The following is a 24,420-nucleotide window of genomic DNA, read 5'->3' on the forward strand; positions in this document are numbered from 1 at the left end:
TTCCTGCAGCACGTCCGCTCTGTGAAGGTGTCCCGAGGAGTGAAGTGAAAGACTTGTGGCCCAGGAGACCTGACGAGTCCCAACTTAATCAACCTGCACTGTTCCTCTCTCCATCTGTCTCACCGTCTGAGGGCCTGAGGACAAGACCTTCTCTAACGTGTCTCCTACATTTCCAGCCGTCTGTCTGTCCGTCTGTCCGTCCGTCTTTCTTATCTTCGGGGATTGCAGCGGCAACCTTCTTCTTTTTTACCTCGTTTTCTAGCACACAGGGTAACACACGGTTCCTCGGAGAACGTCGAATCCGTCGAGCTGCTGCTCGTGTTGCATCACGGGGCGACGGAACAGAAAGTTCTGTCTGCCTTCTTCCACATACATGAGCTCACCGGAACCCATGATTGGCTAATGTTGCTGTGATTGACAGGTGAGAGAGGGTAAGCCCCACCCACACAGAGAGCATGGACTAGTTTTCTTGAACTTCTAGCTTTTGGATGTCTCCTTAAATCCGTCCCATATGTCTTTCTTTTTAGTTGATCTATTCTTCTCTTCCTTTTATCACTCCCTCCGGTCTTTGTTTTTATTTACCCCATTATTTTCATCCTGTCTTTTTTTCTGTTTTAAGCGCATAAGGAGGAAAACCTTCTTGAACGTGTCCCCGACCGACCGAGCGAGCGAGCGAGCGAGCGCCTCACCCATTCTCTCACCCTTTAGTGTAACAGCAAATGAAATGATCTTCAGTGTCCCTCGTTCCTCGCGGCTGAGTTTGACGCCGGGGAAACGTCCTGAAGTGTGCAGCGAGCTTCGCCGTACATCAAGGAGACTCTGGGTTAAATTTAAAGCTCATTTTCTGCTCTCGCAAGCGAACGCCTGAGCTCGAATATCTTCAAAAACCTGAACTTGGATTTATTATTTTGTGCCTGGAGGTTTATCGAATTATCATCACGGTGATCATCATCATCTTCATCACTGTACTGTGATGGAAACCTAAAGGCGCTTTCACGCAGAAAGAGACGAATCCCATATTTAACTCTCGCTCCGCAGCGGATTCTCTCGTCCTGTACGCTCACTCCATCATTCCCGCTCGGCGGAGAGGACGTCGGACAGTGACGCATCGCCACAATTAGCCCAGGGAAAGACTTCAATTATGATAAACACCCTTCACCCCTCTTAGGCCGTGATTAACAGGCGCACCTCCGCCCGAGCGTGTCCGATAGAGATCTCTCCGTCTCACCCCGTCGCTTCTCCCCCCGGATAATAAAGTGTCCTGCCGTGTCTCTCCCTCCTGTCTCTCCGCTCCCTCACGCTCACAGGCGGGACGCTTCTTTATCATATACACACGAGCGACGACGCGGCCGCGCAGCCTGACACCACAGATCTGAAACCAGACACGATGTTCAACCTCCACGAACCACAGACCTGAAACCACATCTCTCTCTCTCTCTCTCTCTCTCTCTCTCTCTCTCTCTCTCTCTCTCATTAGAACTTCAAAAGCTTCACCACCTTTAATATTTTACTGCACTGAACCGTCTAAAGTACCGAAGTACTTGAAAATCTGAAATCTTCTAACTTTAAGCAAACGAGCAAAAATCTCCTCAATGTCGCTCTTAACAAAAAAAATCCTTCTTCACTCCATTTTTTGTCGTTTCTTTCACTCTTTTATTTCATGAATCCGATCTTTCTTTCGTTCTTTCATTTTTTTAGTTTGCGCCCCGATTTTCCGATTCTTCATCTCATTTCTTTTCCTTTCCCCATCAGATTGTCTATTTTGATTAGACTTTCTCTCTTTCCCTTCGTTCGTTCCCTTTCTTCACATCAATCCCTTTTTTTAAAATGTTCAGTTTTTTATTTCTTTCCTAATTCGTTTTATTCATTTTTATTCAAATTTTTTTCTCTCTCGTTCAAACAGACGTACGTTCTGAATGAGGGATCGGTGTGAAAGACGCCGAGCTTTTTGATGTCAACGTGAAAAAAAATCTCTCTTCTCCGTTAACTCGCGTCGGATCGAATTGTTTTCTTTTCTTGTTTAATACGATTCGGTTCTCAGGCACATCGCAGACACGCAGTAGGGTGATGAAAGGTGTGAGTGGATTTGGATCATATTTAATTAGAGAGACAGACAGATGAGAGAAGAGAGAGAGAGAGAGAGAGAGAGAGAGAGAGAGAGAGAATCTAAAAACTACATTTCTTTAAGATTAAAAATCTAAGTATAAAAATCTATCTATCTATCTATCTATCTATCTATCTATCTATCTATCTATCTATCTATCTATCTATCTATTTTTTGTTTTGTTTTTGTTTGTTATTCCACTCAAGGCAACAGCTGTAATCTATAATTAATGGCAATAAAGCTGTTTTATTGAACTGAATTTAAAAGAGAGCGAGAGAGGGGGGAGAGAGAAAGAAGGAAAGAAAGAAAGAAAGAGAGAGAAAGACAGAAAGAAAGAGAGAGAATCTAAAAACTACATTTCTTTAAGATTAAAAATCTATGAATAAAAGCTGTAAGTGGCTGGATTTACTTGTATGGATTTGTTTATGTTATCTATCTATCTATCTATCTATCTATCTATCTATCTATCTATCTATCTATCTATCTATCTATCCATCCATCCATCCATCCATCTATCTATCTATCTATCTATCTATCTATCTATCTATCTATCTATCTATCTATCTATCTATCTATTTTTTTTTGTTTTGTTTTTGTTTGTTATCCCACTCAAGGCAACAGCTGCAATCTATAATTAATGCCAATAAAGCTGTTTTATTGAACTGAATTCGAATTTAAAAGAGAGAGAGAGAGAGAGAGAGAGAGAGAGAGAGAGAGAGAGAGAGAGAGAGAGAGAGAGAGAGAGAGAGGAAAAGAAGGATCGTCTTTCCACCATGCTCTGTCAAGGGAGAAATTACACACACTTGATTTTTTCTTTAAAGACGAGCGCCTCCATCCATCACACCGCCGGATTTACGAGCCAATTTTCAACATGAAATATAGACACAGAATCAATTTTAGCACTCGTTTATTTCTCCAGACTCTGTCGCTCGCAGCAGAACCACGTTTACGGCCGGTTTTCTGCTTGTTTTCTTCTTTTTTTGTTTGATATTTATGACCATCTGAAATACTGCGAATGTTTTTTACTCTCTGTCACAGTTTTGTCCTTTTCAGGTCTTCGCGTGTGCAAGTTTACATCGTGTTGTAAAATAACAAACAAACTCGGCAACGAAGTCGAACCGATTTACCAGAAATATTATATTAAGCTCCGCCTCTCGAATAAAGACCGACTTCGACGGGGAAAAAAAAAGTTCGATGCGATTTCGGTTCATAAAAACGCCGACGCTCCAGTGAAATTTTTGTTACTGCGTTTAAGTCTGTTAAAAACGGAGCGTATTTGTTTCGTCCCCGAACTCGTCCCGTAATAAAGCGAACCGCGTCGTACAGCTTTTATAAAGCTCATGAATTATATTAAAAATGTATAAACCCGAGTGATTCCCGTCATCAGGAGAAAAGACTGAACTCTAAACGCCTCGGTCTCGACGCAGCACCGCATTTAGTGCGGACGGCTTCATCGTCGTCGGTCGATGAAGTCGTGATGAGCGAGTGAGCTGTCGTCTTCACGCCGCTACGCTTCTGATTTACAGCTCAGCCGACAATCGCGAGACGAGCGCGAGCGCCAAAGACGGAGCTCCGTTTCATCCTAACTGGAGCTAAACTCGTTTAGGAAACGTAGCTGAAAGCAAGTGAAGCGTCTCAGATCGACTCCCAGGTCCCAGGATGTAGTGCACGAGACACTTTTTATAAAGACGTAGGACTTAAAGATCCGTCTCTAGCCGCCATCCCATAATATATCCAATCTCTAGAACAGAAATCATGACGATGTAGAAGTGAGATCATGACCTTTGACCGACTGTGTAAGGAAGGAGGTGTTTAAAATCTCGTGTGTGTGTGTGTGTGTGTGTGTGTGTGTGTGTGTGTGTGTGTGTGTGTGTGTGTGTGTGTGTGTGTGTGTGTGTGTGTGTGTGTGTGTGTGATGAAACCAGAGAAGATCCAGTCACTACAACAGAGGAGCGCTTTAAAAATATCTGTCTGCAGTTACATCTGTTTATTAAATACGTGTTATAGCTTATAAACCTGTGTTTATTACATCTGTTTATTAAATATGTTATAGCTTATAAACCTGTGTTTATTACATATGTTTATTAAATACGCGTTATAGCTTATAAACCTGTTTATTAAATACGCGTTATAGCTTATAAACCTGTGTTTATTAAATCTGTTTATTAAATACGCGTTATAGCTTATAAACCTGTTTATTAAATACGCGTTATAGCTTATAAACCTGTGTTTATTAAATACGTGTTATAGCTTATAAACCTGTGTTTATTAAATCTGTTTATTAAATACGCGTTATAGCTTATAAACCTGTTTATTAAATACGCGTTATAGCTTATAAACCTGTGTTTATTAAATATGTGTTATAGCTTATAAACCTGTGTTTATTACATCTGTTTATTAAATACGTGTTATAGCTTATAAACCTGTGTTTATTACATCTGTTTATTAAATATGCGTTATAGCTTATAAACCTGTGTTTATTACATCTGTTTATTAAATACGCGTTATAGCTTATAAACCTGTGTTTATTAAATATGCGTTATAGCTTATAAACCTGTGTTTATTAAATATGTGTTATAGCTTATAAACCTGTGTTTATTACATCTGTTTATTAAATACGTGTTATAGCTTATAAACCTGTGTTTATTACATCTGTTTATTAAATATGCGTTATAGCTTATAAACCTGTGTTTATTACATCTGTTTATTAAATACGCGTTATAGCTTATAAACCTGTTTATTAAATACGCGTTATAGCTTATAAACCTGTTTATTAAATACGCGTTATAGCTTATAAACCTGTGTTTATTACATCTGTTTATTAAACACGTGTTATAGCTTATAAACCTGTGTTTATTAAATACCCGTTATAGCTTATAAACCTGTTTATTACATCTGTTTATTAAATACGCATTATAGCTTATAAACCTGTGTTTATTACATCTGTTTATTAAATACGCATTATAGCTTATAAACCTGTGTTTATTACATCTGTTTATTAAATACACGTTATAGCTTATAAACCTTTAGAGTAACGTTTAAAAATTTAATTCACATTCTTAATGTCACAGGTGCGATAAACAGCTAATGTTTGTGTTCTCTTTTAATTCATGCCGATAAAACTGATTCTGGGATTTAATACATTTAAATTTGAGAGAGAGAGAGAGAGAGAGAGAGAGAGAGAGAGAGACCGAGAGAGAGAGAGACAGGGACAGAAAGAGACAGAAAAAGGGAGAGACAGAGAGAGACAGAGAAAGGGAGAGACAGAGACAAAGAGAGAGACAGACAGACAGAGAGAGAGAAAGACAGACAGACACACAGAGAGACAGACAGAGACAGAGAGAGAGAGAGAGAGAGAGAGAGAGAGAGAGAGAGAGAGAGAGAGAGAGCTATTTTCATACACACTTGGTCTTCAGTAGCTACATTAGTCACAGCCCTCAGGACTTTCTTGCTCTAGCTGAACCTTGTCCTGTTGTGGATCAGTTGCTGTGTCGTGTCGTTTCTCCTCCTCTCTCTCCCTCTGTCTCGTTTCTCCTCCTCTCTCTCCCTCTGTGTCGTTTCTCCTCCTCTCTCTCCCTCTGTGTCGTTTCTCCTCCTCTCTCTCCCTCTGTGTCGTGTCGTTTCTCCTCCTCTCTCTCCCTCTATGTCGTGTCGTTTCTCCTCCTCTCTCTCCCTCTGTGTCGTTTCTCCTCCTCTCTCTCCCTCTGTGTCGTTTCTCCTCCTCTCTCTCCCTCTGTGTCGTGTCTCCTCCTCTCTCTCCCTCTATGTCGTGTCGTTTCTCCTCCTCTCTCTCCCTCTATGTCGTGTCGTTTCTCCTCCTCTCTCTCCCTCTGTGTCGTGTCGTTTCTCCTCCTCTCTCTCCCTCTGTGTCGTTTCTCCTCCTCTCTCTCCCTCTGTGTCGTTTCTCCTCCTCTCTCTCCCTCTGTGTCGTGTCGTTTCTCCTCCTCTCTCTCCCTCTGTGTCGTGTCGTTTCTCCTCCTCTCTCTCCCTCTGTGTCGTGTCGTTTCTCCTCCTCTCTCTCCCTCTGTGTCGTGTCGTTTCTCCTCCTCTCTCCCTCTGTGTCGTGTCGTTTCTCCTCCTCTCTCCCTCTGTGTCGTGTCGTTTCTCCTCCTCTCTCTCTCCCTCTGTGTCGTGTCGTTTCTCCTCCTCTCTCTCCCTCTGTGTCGTGTCGTTTCTCCTCCTCTCTCTCCCTCTGTGTCGTGTCGTTTCTCCTCCTCTCTCCCTCTGCGTCGTTTCTCCTCCTCTCTCTCTGTGTCGTGTCGTTTCTCCTCCTCTCTCTCCCTCTGTGTCATGTCGTTTCTACTCCTCTCTCTCTCTCTGTCATTTCTCCTCCTCCTCTCTCCCTCTGCGTCGTGTCGTTTCTCCTCCTCTCTCTCCCTGTGTCGTTTCTCCTCCTCTCTCTCCCTGTGTCGTTTCTCCTCCTCTCTCTCCCTCTGTCATTTCTCCTCCTCTCTCTCCCTCTGCGTCGTGTCGTTTCTCCTCTCTCTCCCTCTGTGTCGTTTCTCCTCCTCTCTCTCCCTCTGTGTCGTGTCGTTTCTCCTCCTCTCCCTCTGTGTCGTGTCTCCTCCTCTCTCTCCCTCTGTGTCGTGTCGTTTCTCCTCCTCTCTCTCCCGCTGTTTCGTGTCGTTTCTCCTCCTCTCTGTGTCGTTTCTCCTCCTCTCTCTCCCGCTGTTTCGTGTCGTTTCTCCTCCTCTCTCTCCCGCTGTGTCGTGTCGTTTCTCCTCCTCTCTCTCCCGCTGTGTCGTGTCGTTTCTCCTCCTCTCTCTCCCTGTGTCGTGTCGTTTCTCCTCCTCTCTCTCCCTCTGTGTCGTGTTGTTTCTCCTCCTCTCTCTCCCTCTGTGTCGTTTCTCCTCCTCTCCCTGTGTCGTGTCGTTTCTCCTCCTCTCTCTCCCTCTGTGTCGTGTCGTTTCTCCTCCTCTCCCTCCCTCTGTGTCGTTTCTCCTCCTCTCCCTCTGTGTCGTGTCGTTTCTCCTCCTCTCTCTCCCTCGGTGTCGTTTCTCCTCCTCTCTCTCCGTGTCGTGTCGTTTCTCCTCCTCTCCCTCTGTGTCGTGTCATTTCTCCTCCTCTCTCTCCCTCTGTGTCGTTTCTCCTCCTCTCCCTGTGTCGTGTCGTTTCTCCTCCTCTCTCTCCCTCTGTGTCGTGTCATTTCTCCTCCTCTCTCTCCCTCTGTGTCGTTTCTCCTCCTCTCCCTCTGTGTCGTGTCGTTTCTCCTCCTCTCCCTGTGTCGTGTCGTTTCTCCTCCTCTCTCTCCCTCTGTGTCGTGTCGTTTCTCCTCCTCTCCCTCCCTCTGTGTCGTTTCTCCTCCTCTCCCTCTGTGTCGTGTCGTTTCTCCTCCTCTCTCTCCCTCGGTGTCGTTTCTCCTCCTCTCCCTCTGTGTTGTGTCGTTTCTCCTCCACTCTCTCCCTCTGTGTCGTGTCGTTTCTCCTCCTCTCTCTCCCTCTGTGTCGTGTCGTTTCTCCTCCTCTCCCTCTGTGTCGTGTCGTTTCTCCTCCTCTCTCTCCCTCTGTGTCGTGTCGTTTCTCCTCCTCTCTCTCCCTCTGTGTCGTGTCTCCTCCTCTCTCTCCCTCTGTGTCGTGTCGTTTCTCCTCGATGTCTCAGGGCAGTGACATCAAACCCACATCGTGTCATCTGTCCTTTAGTGGACGTTAGTAGCACACTGTACTGTAAGTGACTGACTGTAGTTACATGTAATAAGAGTAACGATGCGCTCATGTCTGATGTCACTGTTATAAAAGGAAGACGTTTAAATGGTGATGACCTACACGCCCCCTGAGAAACCCCGCCCACATCCTACACATTTTATTAAACACCAAATGAAACCTGCTGTGTTTGTGACCTCACACAGATTTACCAAAGTAAGAAAACACAAAGAATTAAACATATACAGAAAAATTGGCACACGTTTATTAAATTGTTAAATCATAGCTGCTCCGTAGCTCCGTTGTTTTGAGCCGGTCGCAGCAGACAGACGATAGAGAAAGTCCGGTGGACATTTTGTGTATTCCGGGACAGGGATTACAGAAGAGGGACGTCACAGGAAGCTACACGTCACAGGAAGCTACACGTCACAGGAAGCTACACATACTGTACAGTATAATACCCAGAAACTGGAGGAGAAGTTTAAACAAAAAAAAAAGTTCTGATCTTCTGCTTTCCTTCTGCTCTTAATGACCCGAACACTCCGGTTCTCTCAGGTCATTTATACAGTGACTCACAGTTCACCTGGTGCCTCTGCGTGGAACATGACCTGATGAATAAGGGACGATGAGGTGCGGCAGCACTTTACTGAGAGAACAGTTCAGGTTAAACAAACAAAAAAAAGGACGTCCTTTTCCTCCCATCATCTCGTCACCACGGAAGCTTCGGGAAGTCTTTCTGTCAGAGCTGAGAAAGCGAACCGCGTCACGGCTTCTTCATCTTCTTCACGGACGAGGAGCTGGAGGCCGACTCTCTCCGTTTACGCTGCGGAGAAGAACCGAGTGTCACATCAGATGTGCAGATCTTATGTACATGTGGTTGTTATTCTCAGTTCAGCAGTGACAGACATGGTGTGTGTGTGTGTGTGTGTGTGTATATTACCGAGTTGGGTGTGTGTGTGTGTGTGTATATTACAGAGTTGGGTGTGAGTGTGTGTGTGTGTGTGTGTATATTACCGAGTTGGGTGTGAGTGTGTGTGTGTGTGTGTGTGTGTGTGTGTGTGTGTGTTTATTACCGAGTTGGGTGTGAGTGTGTGTGTGTGTGTATATTACCGAGTTGGGGGTGTGTGTGTGTGTGTGTGTGTATATTACCGAGTTGGGTGTGAGTGTGTGTGTGTGTGTGTATATTACCGAGTTGGGGGTGTGTGTGTGTGTGTGTGTGTGTGTGTGTGTGTATATTACCGAGTTGGGTGTGAGTGTGTGTGTGTGTGTGTGTGTGTATATTACCGAGTTGGGTGTAAGCGGTGCACCGACCACGTCGATGATCTGTTCTTTAGGTTCAGGTTTGATGTCGTCGACTCCTGCGGCCCAGCTGTGAGAGTCGGGTCCTGCGGTGCCGTTACTGTGGGGAGCTGCAGAACCTCCTGCTTTGTGCAGAGCGTCGTAACGATGTCTCAGCATCTGCTGCTCGTACTCACAGTTACTGTGTGCCTGCTTCAGCTCATACACCAGCACCAGGTCACTGCGCAGCTCGTTAAACATCGCCACTATATCCTCAGTGGGCATGGGGTTCAGGTCTAACACACACACACACACACACACACACACACACACACACACACACACACACACACAAGTATAAATCTGTGATTATTATAAATCTACTTGTGATTAAACTCCGCAGAATGTTTATTCATTCTGAATTGTTTTATCAGCTCTATTTTAATTGTTGTATCGACAGATTTTTTATTTCATATCTTCACAATGCTGCTTGTGCTTTAATGATTATTAATATTTGTTTATTCATCTAAACACTTACCCACTGTCTGCTCTGTGAGGATTTGCTCAATGGCTTTGATCTTCTTCTGTCCTACTGAGCTTGGTAACTTCATCTACACACACACACACACACACACACACACACACACACTTGAGGATGGGAATCTTCATCTTCACTTTTGCCAAAACACACAAAGTTAAAAATGAAAGGAAATTTAAGACACAAATCCCCAAAGCTACAAACATTCAGTCGAATAGCGATGTGCAAAACAGTGGGACATTAAAATAAGTGATGAAACCAAAGTGCACACACACACAGCAGTGAACACACACACACACACACACACACACACCGTGAACACACACCCGGAGCAGTGGGCAGCAGTCGGGGGTTCGGTGCCTTACTCAAGGGCACCTCAGTCATGGTATTGCCGGCCTGAGACTCGAACCCACAACCTTAGGGTTAGGAGTCAGACTCTCTAAGCTTTAGGCCACGACTTCCCCAGCGTGGCGTTTCTCTGTAAAACGGGACGCCATTTAATACTGAATAAATCAGTTGTCTATATAAAGAGCAGCTACAGTTACTAGGATCTGACAGTTTCTGATAAAATGCACTATTCAATTCTATTACTTGTGTGTCTGTCATACAAGGAGCAAAAAAAGCTTCTCGTATCTTTAGAGATAAACGACAGACGTTTCGTTATGTTGGCTGGTGACCGGAGCGCGTTCGTCCGAGGGTCCGGTCGTGCTTCGATGAACTCGCGACCGGGGGCTGTGTACAAGATAAACGCGTGGAATTCTTTATGTACGTGCGGCTACGCAGGAACATGACACGTGGCGCGAAAAGACGGATAGAAGCGATATCGTGGATCTGAATTCCATGAGGTCGAGCGGAGAGGTCGTTAGCTCCGAAGACTGCACGACAGGGAGCAGCGAAGTAAAAACGAGGTCATCGTTCACCCGTAATGCCGCTTCACGGTGCACACGCACGAGCTCTACGCGGAGCGAGGCGCCTCCATCAGTCTGCATGAGGAATACGCCGAGACCAGAGCAGAGCAGCGCCGATTAATCAGATTACACTCAGAGTGAGGAGGCGCGAGCGAGCGGCCAGTCGGCGTCTCTCTCGGAGCTGGTTACGGGGTTTACCACGAGCATCCAGCTACAGCGGGACATTTCAACTCGAATAATAATAATATTAATAATAATAATATTAATAATAATAATAATATCAAGTCTGTAATCATTTATTTCGCCGTATGACTTTCATGAGTTTCACCAGCTGAAACAAAAACAACAGCTATAAAGAATAAATAAATAGATAGATAAATAAATAAATAAAGGAACAGTTCTTTTATATCTCTGAGCAAATCTGTCTGCACTGTAGAGACGTCTGATGCCCCTTTACCCTCGGGGCAGTTTGAGTGCAGGTTCGGAGCCTAATTTAGAACCAGTTCTTTCTGTTTCGACCGCCAAAGCACCGGCTCTGTACCAGGAAATGTGGTTCTTAAGTAGCACCAAAAAACGTTGCTGGTCTAGACTCAAGAACCGCTTGTGTCAGGGGCTGTGGGCGGGGCTGTGGGCGGGGCTACTGTTAGTGCATTTGATAATGTACCTCAAGTATATTAATGTTTAATACACTTTTACTTTACCGCAATATGATCACTTATCAGCACACATGATAGTAGGTAGCTACATGCTAAGGCTAACTTTTTTCTGTGTTAATGATAAAATAACGTTATGTACTTTCTCCGTTTATACAGATTACACGGAGCCGCACGTACACGTCTGATTCACTGCGTTTGGATGTTAATGTAGGTTCACAAAGCCATGAGCATTAACAGTAAAGTGACATCCGCCAATGTTGTGTTTGTCGCTGCTGCGCTAACGTCGCTGGGACACGTGACACGTATACAGTGACGTCACACTCGGCTCTGTGACGCTCTCTAACCGACGAAAAGGCAAACCGGTTCTTAGAAGAATTGCCAGTGGAACCGACTTTGAACCAGCACTAGCGCTAGCTCTGAACCAGCACCCGGGTCTTTTTGGTGGAAAAGGGGTACTACAGTATGATGATGTGATTCTCATCTCAGCTCCCAACACCGCTCCTGGTGATCTATTTTAAATCCAGAGGTGGTCTGTGTTGACTATTCACACTGCCGGTGTGTCGTAGGTGTGTTTATAGACACGTGCGACTGTCTCTGTTGCTCCTCTGACCGACGACGTATTTAGTCTTTCGGCTCGAGGCTGTTTTTTGTGTCCGGGGTTTGTTTTTATTGCTACTTGGTCTTCGTGATGCTTCAGATATCCCAGAATACATTCTGTTAGAAGCCCTTTTGATACTTTTAGGCCGAGTAAAACCTCAGTATAGCAGAAGACTCACCCTCTGGCTTCGCAGTGACACGCCGGCGGATTTGAAGTCGGGGAATTTGATTCCTGCTGTTTCAGGTACAGCCTGATGAGAAGAAGGGAGATTTATTCGTTTAGGATTTTTAATAACGTCAAGAGGTTTTTTTTAATACCGACGAATAATTTCAGAAATGAATGAATTATTCTTAAAATAATAGTAAAATGTGGGCGTGGCCTAAACAAGAGGAATTGTTTCATTTTAATATAAAAGGTTTCTTGTCCTCTGTGACTCCTTACCGGTTTCTCAGCCTCTCGTTTCTGTGGCAGTTTCTTCTTCGTGGCCTTGCGGTCGCCCCGACGCATCTCCGTGGTGCTGTCGGCCGCCGTGATCAGCTTCTGCAGGTCCTGCGCTTTCTTCTCCCTTTCCTTCTTCCGTGTCTCGATCTTCCTCAGCTCCTGGATCAGGTACTCTTCCTCTGCCACCTGCCACAAGTTCACGACAGACAGCGTTCGAGATATTCTTCTCAAATATGATTAACGAGGGAAAAATACAGGCCAAAACATGAGCGATCCTGTGACACTGAATGCTCAAAATCATTTATTGAAAGCAGAAGCATCTGTATGTCTAAACAAGTCTGTAGGAACTTTTTAAAACCGATTTATTTGCACGCGCTGCCCCCTAGTGGACAAACTGCATTAAAATAACGCTATAGTTCCTGCAGAACCCAATCAAAGCTCTCCTACCTGTTCAGGTGTTCGGTTAAACAGTCTCTCCAGCTGGTCTTTCCTGCGTCTCTCGTGTCCTGCGTCGAAGATGTAGACTTTCGGTTCGGTGCCGGCTGGAGCGCGGACCTTCGTCAGCTTCCCGCAAATGTTGTAATAACGTTCTTTCAGATCCTCCACGGAACGTTTCTGCGGACGCACAGATTATAATCAACTATATAATTCTATATCGCATGTAATAATTGACCGCGGTGACGTCATTAATATGTCGGAAAAGAAAAACAACGACAAAAGGGAGATAATCGCAATAAACTGGCTAAATAAGGGAAGTGTTGCGTTGATTCAAAAATGCATCATAAAATATCTTTTTTAAATTTTAATTTGTAGAAAAGCATAAAATAAGATTGTAACAAAAATAATACCAAATATTTTAATACTGTTAACAAAATAAAATTTGTAAAAAGAAACTGGGACTGAAGAGCAGGAAAAATATATATATATATTTTTTATTAAAGCAGAAAACAACAACAAAAAAAATACAGGAAATAATAGAATGTCTAACCATAAATCTTAAAATAAACAATAAAATATACATTATAACAACATAAGAATAAACTAAATGATATTACCTATAATAAAAATACACAATTCTAAAATTAATAGATTATTAATGGTTATTAATTAATTAATATTATTAATGAATTAAGAAAGTATCTTTTAAATAATAATGAATTAATAAAAAGTCGAATGAATTGTTAAATTCATGAAAGACTATAAATAAATAAATAAATAAATGCATGAATGAATAAATAACTAACTAACTAACTAACTAAATAAATAGATAAATACTTTTTTTTTTTAAATTTGAAATTCATCTTCAGCTCCCAAATTATACGTCACATGACCTTGAGTGTGTTTTGTGTCTTGGAAGCAGTACAGTGTGTGATGATTGAGTAAGATGTAAGCTAGGTGTAACGTGTGTATAGGACGTGTGTGTGAGGTATGAGAAGTGGGCGTGGTTACTCTGTACTGCTGGTGATCGTAGCGATCGTGGATGATGACGAATCGCAGGTCGAATCGCTTGCACAGGTCGAACAGGTGATCCGTCTCCGCTTTGGTCCAGCCGTCGTCATGCAGGTACATCTGATACTCCTGCTCGGAGTACACAGGTACCTGTACCGTCTGACCGACACACACACACACACACACACACACACACACGTTTTATACTTGACATAACAGGACTGAAAAGTAAACATCAGCTCCACTCTCTCTCCAGCCCTCACCTTATTAAAGCGGGCGAAGGGGTAGTCCTTGCCCTCCTCCACCGCTCGTCTCCAGTGATGGAAGATGGCTCCGTCTTTCCGAGCCGGGTTGGTGAAGGGCATCCACTTCCATGGACGAACTTTCTTACAGCCTAGCTTGGCTTTGACTGTGCGGTAACCCTGAGTGGTGTCACTAGGTAACAGAGGGGGAGCATCCCTGTGTACACACACACACACACACACACACACACACACACACACACACACACACACACACAGCAGGGAAAATACTAATTATATCAACAATAAGACAAGATGAAGAATTTACTGTGAAAATTATAGTTAAAGAAAAAAAATAATGAAAAGAAAGAAAGAAAGAAAGAAAGAAAGAAAGAAAGAAGAATAGATGACTGATAAGTGAAAAAGAAAAGAGAGGAATAATGCCTGATTATTATTGTGATGAAGCGAGCGGACGAAGCAGTGAGTGTTGTGTGTGTACTTTTTATCGGAGTAGAGCAGAGCATAGACCTCTCTGTGCATCCCCTCTGGTCTCTTAAACGTCAGAGTCTCCGTGCTTTTCTTCACCTTTTTCTAAACAAGAAGAGCGAAAGGAAAAACATGACAACACTGATCAGGTCACGCTATCCTCACACACAGTATACTGCTGAGAAAGAGAAGGGGAAATACAGTTGAAGAACAAAAAGAACCTTGTCAGAGTTAATGATGTCCTTCTTGCTGATTGGTCCTGCATCATTGTCTCCTCCAGCCAGCTCCAGGATGTCCCTCACATCAGCACCGGTAGCCATGATCCCCTACACACACACACACACACACACACACACACACAGTTACACCTAAAACATTACAACACAGAGCTTCTGTTCCACTCTTCAATATGACTATTGTTTGTAAAAAGAACTTTTTATTAATTTGCAATAAATAAATAAATAAATAAATAAATAAAAACTAATAAAGACTGATGTGTTTCAGTGGATGATGAAACGTACAGTACACAAAATAATAAATCTAAATAAATGAAAACATTAAAATAAACAAAAAATCTAAATAAGTAAAACAAAACCAGACCGACACTGAACAGAGACACAAAATGTCATATAACATGTTTTGGTTGTTGTTCTTATAACGATAATAAGATTATTATTATAACTATTATTAACAACAACAACAACAACAGTTCCTCACTTTAAATAACTGTACAGTTTAATTTCATTTTATTAAATAAAATCACTTTACAGAAAATAGAAAAAGTAGAAAAAACATAAAACATTTTCAAACAATGTAAGGAGAAGGTGAAAGGGGCGATTTTAGACCTGTTTCACTGTGTAATACAAGCTACTCTACTACCCTACAGATCTACTACCCATACTACTCTACTACCCTACAGATCTACTACCCAACAGATCTACTACCCATACTACTCTACTACCCTACAGATCTACTACCCATACTACTCTACTACCCTACAGATCTACTACCCATACTACTCTACTACCCTACAGATCTACTACCCATACTACTCTACTACCCTACAGATCTACTACCCTACAGATCTACTACCCATACTACTCTACTACCCTACAGATCTACTACCCATACTACTCTACTACCCTACAGATCTACTACCAATACTACCCTACAGATCTACTACCTATACTACTCTACAGATCTACTACCCATACTACTCTACTACCCATACTACTCTACTACCCATACTACTCTACTACCCATACTACCCTACAGATCTACTACCCATACTACTCTACTACCCTACAGATCTACTACCCTACAGATCTACTACCCATACTACTCTACTACCCATACTACCCTACAGATCTACTACCTATACTACTCTACAGATCTACTACCCATACTACTCTACTACCCTACAGATCCACTACCCATATTACTCTACTACCCTACAAATCTACTACCCATACTAGTCTACAACCCTAATAGTCTACTACCCACACACTACTACCCACACACTACTACCCACACACTACTACCCACACACTACTACCCACACACTACTACCCACACACTACTACCCACACACTACTACCCACACACTACTACCCACACTACACAGTACCCCATTTCAGGTATCTATAGCAACCGCCGTTGCGTACTATTTAGTACAGTAGTATGGATTTGTCTGCAGACAAAGTAACGTTTCTTATATTAATAAACGGGGCTATTATTTAAAAATAAAATGTAATTAATAACATAACGTAGTTAATGATTTAAAAATCCAAATACATTTTTGTATCTAATATTAACGTAACATTAACTAGCCTATAGAAATCGACGCGAGCATGCTAGCTTAGTTAGCAGATGTGCTAATCGTCGGAAAATGCTAACTTTTTTTTATTAATATTTTAAATCTAGAAAGAAAGAACAATTTGTGGAGCTTACCTCTACACCGTTACTTTCTTCTAACTAATAAATGTATCTTTTTATTATTAGTCTTTCTTATGGTCGTTTTTGTAATAAACAATGCTAACATGCTAACAAACCGGTGTACTGCCGTGACGTTACATCCTAAAGACCTTTAGGTAGCTCTCGTATTCGCCTGCTTGAAAAACGTGACCAGTCGCAAACCCCGTAGTTTTAATATTTACAACCTCAGTACAACAATTCACATTTAAAATGGCCTGACTTGTCGTTATGGGAGAGTAATTTAATGTTTCTTTTTAAACATAAAGTCAGCGATTCCTAAAATCAGGCACGTCGATGGCTACTTTAATCAAGGGTGCTCAATTGACTCGCTTCACCTTTAAGAGTCGACTCCTATCTGTCTCTCTATCGGCTCCCACCCATACGGTTCAAAATTGTAATAATATGACGAGCTGTTTTGTTTTGTTTTGCAATAGTTTTTAACTTTTCTGTATTAATGTTACATGTTTTACACAAACCCACACGCACAACGAGTGGACTTGCGCGTATGTAATACCAAACAAACCTTTTCTCATAAAAGATCCGACTCAAAGAGTCGAGTCATTCTCAAACGACACATCAGTAGTTGAAATGTGCACAATAGCCACACGTTTAGTGTCTATTCGGTTAGGTAAACTTTATTTCTTTAATTACAACCAGAGAGCAACTTGTCATGCATGCATGTATCTGAAATCTGAAATAAACAAAAAGTCCAACAGAGTAAATAAATATTAAGTAATTCAAGCACTTGGGAATTAAATATGAAAACACAATATCATGCATCACATTGTGTCAAATCACAGAAGATGAAAAAAAAAATCATGCATAAATCATGCAAAGTTGCCATAATTATCATTAATATGGGACATTAATAACGCAGTTACATTCACACAATAATAAGTCATCGCAATGTCCAGGTCTTGATTTTCTTTTCTATATCACGCCGAACATCTCATAAAACCAATCTCTCTATTCTCGTGTTTAGAGAGCCGAGCACAAGTGATCTAAATTTTAATAAAATGTGAGCTATTAAGCAAATCTTTCAGTATTCTAATATTTAATATTTATGAATCTTCACCTGAATCTTCAAGCGTGATGACAAAAACAAACAGATGATAAATTAGCTAACGCAAAATTAGCAAACGAACTGCAGAGTGAACTCTCACTGTGTTGTGTGATGAGGCGTATTACACCCCCTTACACCGTTTTATCTGTTTACAGAAAACAAAGAGTAAATAAGTTTATATGACACTTTATATGATCGTTTGTGTTAATGTGGCCACCATTTATTATGAATCAGTCAAATAAATTACTGAAAATGTTTCAATGGTCAATCAAGTGCAAGAAGTGTCACGCTAGCATTAGATTAATAAGCGCTTAACGTCATGCTAAGGATGGAGTGGCTTTTGTTTGACGCCTGATGTTTTGTTTCTCATTAGAATTCCATTTTTTATTCAACATTAAAATGCAAAATATTTGTCTTCTATTTAGCTGTTTTTCTTCTGTCAGGAACTCTGGAGTCTTATTGTCTGTTTAAAGTTGTAAAGTTAGCTGAGTGGCAGTGTGATTTTGGTGCGAGTGCGGTCACGTTTCGCCTCGCGCTCTTTCAGGAAGGCCTGCAGTTTTTCAGTGGAAAAGCAAAACATTGAGGCTGTGTGCTTGGACGGTTCTCCTCGTTCTTCCTGTAACCATGGGTTCTGGAGACATTCTGCAGCCGACGGTCTTCCCCTGGAGAAATAAAAAAACAGAAATAAAACGTGAGTTTTATTCAGATATTTTGTAAGATGCTCCAGTGACCCAAACATTCATGAAAGATCACGTGATCATGTGTCTGGGTCTGATCAGGTTTTAGAGTTGATTTTTAGACCCTGTTATTTTTTTTTTATATTTTTGTGGTCAGAAAACACTTCTGCATGTTCACAGGCGGGTGTTTATGAGCTCAAAATGTAAAAAATGATTTAAAATAACCCCACAAAAAAAAAAAACCCTGAAACCCTGCTCTTGTCATATCAGATGAAGTGTGTTTTTCATTCAAGGGTTAAAACAACTCCATTCTACATAAAAAATAATGTATAACTACAGTATATTACTCTATTATAAACATATACATATAACTTTGTACAAAGAATAATGAATAATACAGTATTGATAATAATAATGAAGTAATAATGATGATAATAATAATAAAGTAATTGTAGGAGCCATGTTAAGTGTATGTCATGTGACTGCGGGAGAATGGGGGCATTAGTAATTACGTAAGGTTAAAACACCTGTGTGTAGCTCTGGGAGCATGTGGGGGTGAGTGTAGGAGCACATTCACTTTCAAACGGATGGAGAATAAACAGCAAACCGCAAGGATGATTAACGTGTCACGACTTTATTGCTCCCCACTCAGCTCCTCGGCGGATTTAAGATCATTGTGCCGCTACAGTAATGATAATAATAATGCTGCCTAACGTTTAAAATGTGAGCAGATTGGGGTAAAGATCAGAAGGTACCAGGCCTTGCTGTTCAGCGTGCTCCTCAGGAAGTTGATGGCTCCCTCAGAAAGGCCGGGATAGCAGCGGCCGAACTGGATCTTCCCCTTCCTGATGTTGTGATCTCTTTCCCAGTAGAGATCTGTGTGGAACGGCCTGTCAGCACTCAGCCTGAGAGCAGGAAGACCCAGAGAAGGAAAGAATGCCATCAGAATGACACCAGAGCAATAAGAGGTCTGTTCATTTAAATTTCTGGGGAAATTAAAATATTCATGACTTTCTGTGTGACCTTAAATGTGACCTCCTGTATGACCTTGAGATCTGCTGTTGGGACTGAAGGCTAGTTAGTAGAAGTCCTCGGTTTTCAAGTATGAACGTTTAAGGAATTTTCTGGGCAGCACTGAATAAATTCTCCATTTCCACCACAATTAATAATAATAAAAAAATCATATTTTCAAATGTTACAGTGTTGTTATCAAATATACTTATGTAATTAGTATAACCAAGGAAAATAATTAATTAGAGACCTGTTATAATGCCAAATGATTCCTTAGTGACATCTGGTTCACTTGTGATTCCCATCCTAAGGCCGAATGATTCACTAGTGACATCTATCACTAAATAAATATGGTCACTTACATGATGAACGCCAGAACTCCGAGAGCCCAGATATCCGTGGCAGGACCGACACCTTGACCTTGCAAGATCTCAGGAGCTTTAGGAAGTACAATGTAAACTGACATACAGAACACACACATATACAGAAAAAAAACATCCTACATAAAGCGCACACACACACATTGTAATACTACAGTTTTTGAGATTTTCTGATAGATTCTGAGATTTTCTGGGACGTTTATCCTGGAACTAGAGTTTAGTGAGTTTAGTTCACTTTTTGGCAGCATTGTGACCATCGACAGAGAGACGCTGCTGACAGAATGTCTGTTTATACAGTAGCTGCTGTAACTCAAGTGAGAACAGGAACTATCTTATTCCACTGCTTTCACTTTGTATCACCTTTGCTTTCTGTCATCTCCTTGATGTGCTCAATGTTGAGGGCATGGCCTGGAGTGAAGTGCTGCGCAGAGCCCAGGTCCACAATCTTCACCACGTTGTTGTCGGTCACTAGCACGTTATCAGAGCGGAGGTCGAGGTGGACTATACGGCGTCCATGCAAGTAATCCACTCCTCTCAAGAGCTGCCTCAACAGCTCACACACATGCATCTCCGAATACATGTCCCTGCAGTACAGAAACACACACAACACACGAGGATATCCTCACACTAATAAAATTATTTGACAAACTGAATGAATTCATGAGCTGATGCCCTGATACAGAGTCGATTCGAGTCACCCAGACTTTTGTAAACTCTATAGAACGAAGGCTCCCACCTTTCAGCCAGGCTGTACAAGACTTCTCGTCCGGAGCAGAGTTCCTCAATGAGTGCTAGGCAGGAGGGCATAAGGATGGCGGCATGGAGCTGAACAAGATTCGGGTGGCACAGCCTGCGCAGCACCTGATACTCCATCAGCACTAGCTGCCTCTGCTCGGGGCTATACGGAGTCAGCTTAGCTGCCAGAGGCCGCAAGCTCCTGCTGTCCTTACAGTGCGTCACCACACTAAACCGGCCCCTACAGCAAAAAAGCGCAAGTTTCTGTACATTACTCAAACACACAAGCTTAATCACACAATGTACCTGCATAATTCCTCTATCAGCCAGCAGAGGTCACTGTCTACAGCGTGCCAACCATTTCTTATAGTCATAGGGAATGTCCAGTCTATCCCAGGGGCTTGGGGCACAATATGGACCGACTCATCACAAGGCACAAATGCAAACACGCTAACATGCCCATTCACTACAGTCAATTCAGAGATTTATGTGGGATGTGGTAGCTCAGTGGTTAAGGTGTTGGGCTACTGATCAGATGGTCATGGGTTCAAACCCCAGGTCCACCGAGCTGCCATTGCTGGGCCCCTGAGCAAGGCCCCTAACCCTCAGTTGCTCAGTTGTATGTCACTCTGGGTAAGGGTGTCTGCTGAATGCCATAAATGTAAATGTTCCTCAGGGAGGAAACTGGAGTACCAAGAGGAAACCCCCAATGCAGAGAAATCCTTGAGAAATATGTTCTCAGTGAGAAAACTTACAATAATGAACTTGCAAGGATATGAGAAGGGAAAACGCTGAGAAGCTGTTTTTGAGATGCTCTGTGTAGAGGCTGCTGTGCAATACCACTGCAATTCCTTCACTGCTTAGTCACAAAACTCTTGAGTACAGTTTAGAACGCAGTTTTATACTTGGGTTAATATATAATTTATATAAACTGGTTTATTACAGTACACTCAATTTTTGGTAATTCAGTGTGTTTAAAGGACCTGTTGATCTCAGACAGGAATGTGTAGGACCTCTCTGAGCCGAGCTCTCCCACCACTGTGATCTCGGATCCGGTCGATTCCGTGAGGTTCAGAGGAATGTAAGAGTCTTCAGAGGAAAAAAAAAACAGGCCTTTATAAAGGTAACAGTCCTGTCATGGAGTCTACAGCAAAGTTAAAGGTGCAGTCTCCGATGTTTGAGAAATGCTTCAGAAAACCGAGTCGGGCCGAATAATAAACAAAAATCAAAACACACGTGTAGCCAATGAGCAGAAAGGGGCGTGTCTTGTCAATATGTGCGGAGAGAGTGTTCAGGGCGCATGTGTGACATTAGTGGAAGGCGGTTTTAACATTGACATAGAGGATAAAAACAAAGAAAGAAAGAGAAGAAAGACTTACGATAAGGACAAGAAGTAGGACGTGTTAATATAGGATCAGCTTTCCAGCGCTGGAGAGAACTGAAGGAGCAGGAAGTTGGCCACATATTCACAGGTTGGAGTTTCCCGAGTCAATAACTCCTGAGCTAAACGCTGTTACTACACAAATAACACCTCTTTTCTATCGTAGTAATGTAGAGAGGCAGCTACAACCGCGTTTTGTGTAGTAACAGCGTTTAGCTCAGGAGTTATCGACTCGGGAAACTCCGACCTGTGAATATGTGGCCGACTTTACTTAAGACGCCGAGGCCCTTTTTTCCTTCTCGATAGGTGAGTAACGTTGGTTTTGCTTTGTTACACAGAACTAATATATGCCTTTGTCCTTTACATCATTATGCTTGTGTGTCATTTTTGCTTGTTTGTTTATCTACAATCGTATTGTTCTTCCCTTCAGCTATGATAAAGACACGTTTCTTTCCGTTAGTCGCCTGGGTTACGTATGTATGTGTGGGCGGAGCTATCAGTACAGGGGTGGGACCCGTTTGGGTTAGGGGCGTGTTTGTTTTGGTGAATTCAAATGTCGACATTGGCTTTCAAAAATCGGAGACCGCACCTTTAATGTGATAACAACTTAAACAAGAGTTGGATATTTTCTTACCTTCAGCTGGCATCGTCGTAAGAGCAGGAGGTGAAGGATCACTGAAAGGTCCGGGTCCAGTTTTGGTAACGCAAGCTACACGATACACATAGCTGGGTCCTATAGGTTGTGTATTAGCAATGTAGCAACTATCTGTAACATTCTCAGACAAATTTGTCCACTCTTCACCTGGAAACCAGGAGAATAATAGAGAAACAATCAGTAACAGGGTTGTTTGAGGAAACAGAGTTGATGATATCTCAGGGAAGTTTTATTTTCCTAAAACCTTTCCTAAAAGTTTAATTTTATACTTACGTGAAAAAAATCTGACAAAAAAATGACATAATAAAATGTATCAGTGCTATTATGTGCTATAATATGATACCTATCACAACATTAGCCAGCTTGTTGTAATATTTGCTTACAGAGCTGTCAGTGCTGATTGTTGTTCATATGAGACTCTGGACTCAATATAAAGGGCTTAAAAGATAATAATCTATTTACAGCCTCAAATGTACAAACTAGAGGTAGGAGTAAGTCACACATGTGCAAGTCACAAGTCATGAGCGTCGAGTCAAAGTCGAGTCTCTTGTTAATATTTGTCAAGCGTCTCAAGTCTCAAATTGCGACTTGAGTCCGACTCGAGTCAAGTCATATGACTCGAGTCCCCCATCTCTGAGTCATTTAACTCAAGTGCGAGTCAAGGCTCAAGTCATGAATGTCAAGTCAAAGTCAAGTCGAGTCTTTTTTTAATATTTGTCAAGCAAGCCTCAAATTTGTGACTTAAGTCTGACTCGAGTCAAGTCATATGATTCGAGTCTCCCATCTCTGAGTCATTTAACTCAAGTGCGAGTCAAGGCTGGTGTCATGAATGTCAAGTCAAAGTCAAGTCAAGTCTTTTTTTAATATTTGTCAAGCAAGCCTCAAATTTGCCACTTAAGTCTGACTCGAGTCAAGTCATATGACTCGAGTCCCCCATCTCTGAGACATTTAACTCAAGTGCGAGTCAAGGCTCAAGTCATGAATGTCAAGTCAAAGTCGAGTCGAGTCTTTTTTTAATATTTGTCAAGCAAGCCTCAAATTTGCGACTTAAGTCTGATTCGAGTCGTCATATGACTCGAGTCCCCCGTATCTGAGTCATTTAACTCAAGTGCGAGTCAAGGCTCAAGTCATGAATGTCAAATCAAAGTCGAGTCGAGTCTTTTTTTAATATTTGTCAAGCAAGCCTCAAATTTGCGACTTAAGTCTGATTCGAGTCGTCATATGACTCGAGTCCCCCGTATCTGAGTCATTTAAACTCAAGTGTGAGTCAAGGCTCAAGTCATGAATGTCAAGTCAAAGTCGAGTCGAGTCGAGTCTTTTTTTGATAATCGTCAAGCAAGTCTCAAATTTGCGACTCGAGTCCCCCATCTCTGGTACAAACTGTGCAATGTTGCACAACCTTTCAGGCTGTACTGTATGCAGTATGTGACAGGATCAACGCATCGCACTGGCTTCCACATAACCAGAGCTCCACCGCTACCGAGCTGTATCACATCCGGTTTGGACGGGCGGGCCGGGATTCCTGGGAAAATGTTTTGATAATAGTTATATGTAAAGATTCCATCATAGGATGGAATTCATGATGAAGAATTATAGCAATTGTTCCTTTAGCGTTTAATAAAACCCCTGTCATATTCTTTCCATACCTTTGCTCTTTTTAAAGGATGGCATTTTGAGAGAGAAGAGCTTGGACTTTTTCTGAAGGCTTCCTGAGAAGGGAGGTGATGGATAAACTTCTGAGGTGACAGTTGCTTTCTCTGGAGGAACGGGATTCCTCACGATCGGCCCTGGTACAGCAAAGACGATCAGATATGTTAGGATGAAGGAGTCTCCCACTGGAGCTTTGAGTACAGAGCATTGTTTTCCACTGAACAAATGTAGTACATGAAAATGTGTCCAACTGTTTGAATTGGTGATTTCTTATTTTAACATTTTCACTAAATGGAGTTTCACTGAAAATTGTAAAATGATGGATGTTAATGAAAAAAGCTTTCATTTCTTAGGGGCTTTTTTACACCCGGTCACTTCCTGCGTTTTCTGTGATCAGATATCTATCCGACGGTAAAAATACCAGGTCTAAATGCCCTCCGAAACATTTTGGAGACGGATATAAATCCGATGGTACAAACCCCTTCAGGAGGTGGTCTGGGACGCGTTTCAGATGCAACTGGACAGGTGTAAATGCATGTGGTTGTTCAAGCCACA

The 24,420-nt window shown here is 42.2% G+C and overlaps 2 protein-coding genes across 3 annotated transcripts in view; both read right to left on the bottom strand.

Moving 5' to 3' along the window:
- Window positions 1-7,986: 7,986 nt before the first annotated feature.
- On the bottom strand, window positions 7,987-16,535 carry dmap1 (DNA methyltransferase 1 associated protein 1). Of its 2 annotated transcripts, none has more exons than XM_027154131.2 (11): window positions 16,391-16,535; window positions 14,561-14,665; window positions 14,353-14,444; window positions 13,875-14,070; window positions 13,612-13,770; window positions 12,610-12,777; window positions 12,163-12,348; window positions 11,900-11,971; window positions 9,560-9,632; window positions 9,028-9,317; window positions 7,987-8,566 (listed from the first exon to the last, which is right to left on the bottom strand). In XM_027154131.2, exons 2-11 carry the CDS (start codon window positions 14,657-14,659, stop codon window positions 8,507-8,509), a joined length of 1,395 nt encoding a protein of 464 aa, XP_027009932.1. In that variant the 5' UTR covers window positions 14,660-14,665; window positions 16,391-16,535; the 3' UTR covers window positions 7,987-8,506. The 2 variants fall into 2 exon arrangements, with proteins under 2 accessions (XP_027009932.1, XP_027009931.1); XM_027154130.2 differs by having other exon boundaries at window positions 16,290-16,437.
- A 167-nt stretch (window positions 16,536-16,702) lies between these two features.
- The window catches only part of obscna (obscurin, cytoskeletal calmodulin and titin-interacting RhoGEF a), a 65,932-nt gene continuing 58,214 nt past the window's right edge, over window positions 16,703-24,420 (bottom strand). The window contains exons 77-85 of the mRNA XM_047799928.1: window positions 23,862-24,002; window positions 23,615-23,737; window positions 22,195-22,362; window positions 21,163-21,268; window positions 20,181-20,420; window positions 19,805-20,028; window positions 19,427-19,523; window positions 18,809-18,958; window positions 16,703-18,038 (exon numbers count right to left, since the gene is read on the bottom strand). Of these exons, the coding sequence (XP_047655884.1) occupies window positions 17,858-18,038; window positions 18,809-18,958; window positions 19,427-19,523; window positions 19,805-20,028; window positions 20,181-20,420; window positions 21,163-21,268; window positions 22,195-22,362; window positions 23,615-23,737; window positions 23,862-24,002 (1,430 nt within the window). The 3' untranslated portion in view covers window positions 16,703-17,857. The remainder of the gene's footprint in view (window positions 18,039-18,808; window positions 18,959-19,426; window positions 19,524-19,804; window positions 20,029-20,180; window positions 20,421-21,162; window positions 21,269-22,194; window positions 22,363-23,614; window positions 23,738-23,861; window positions 24,003-24,420) is intronic.

The sequence above is a fragment of the Tachysurus fulvidraco genome, chromosome 14 (genome assembly GCF_022655615.1).
Source record: "Tachysurus fulvidraco isolate hzauxx_2018 chromosome 14, HZAU_PFXX_2.0, whole genome shotgun sequence".
In the NCBI taxonomy this organism is placed as follows: Eukaryota; Metazoa; Chordata; class Actinopteri; order Siluriformes; family Bagridae; genus Tachysurus; species Tachysurus fulvidraco.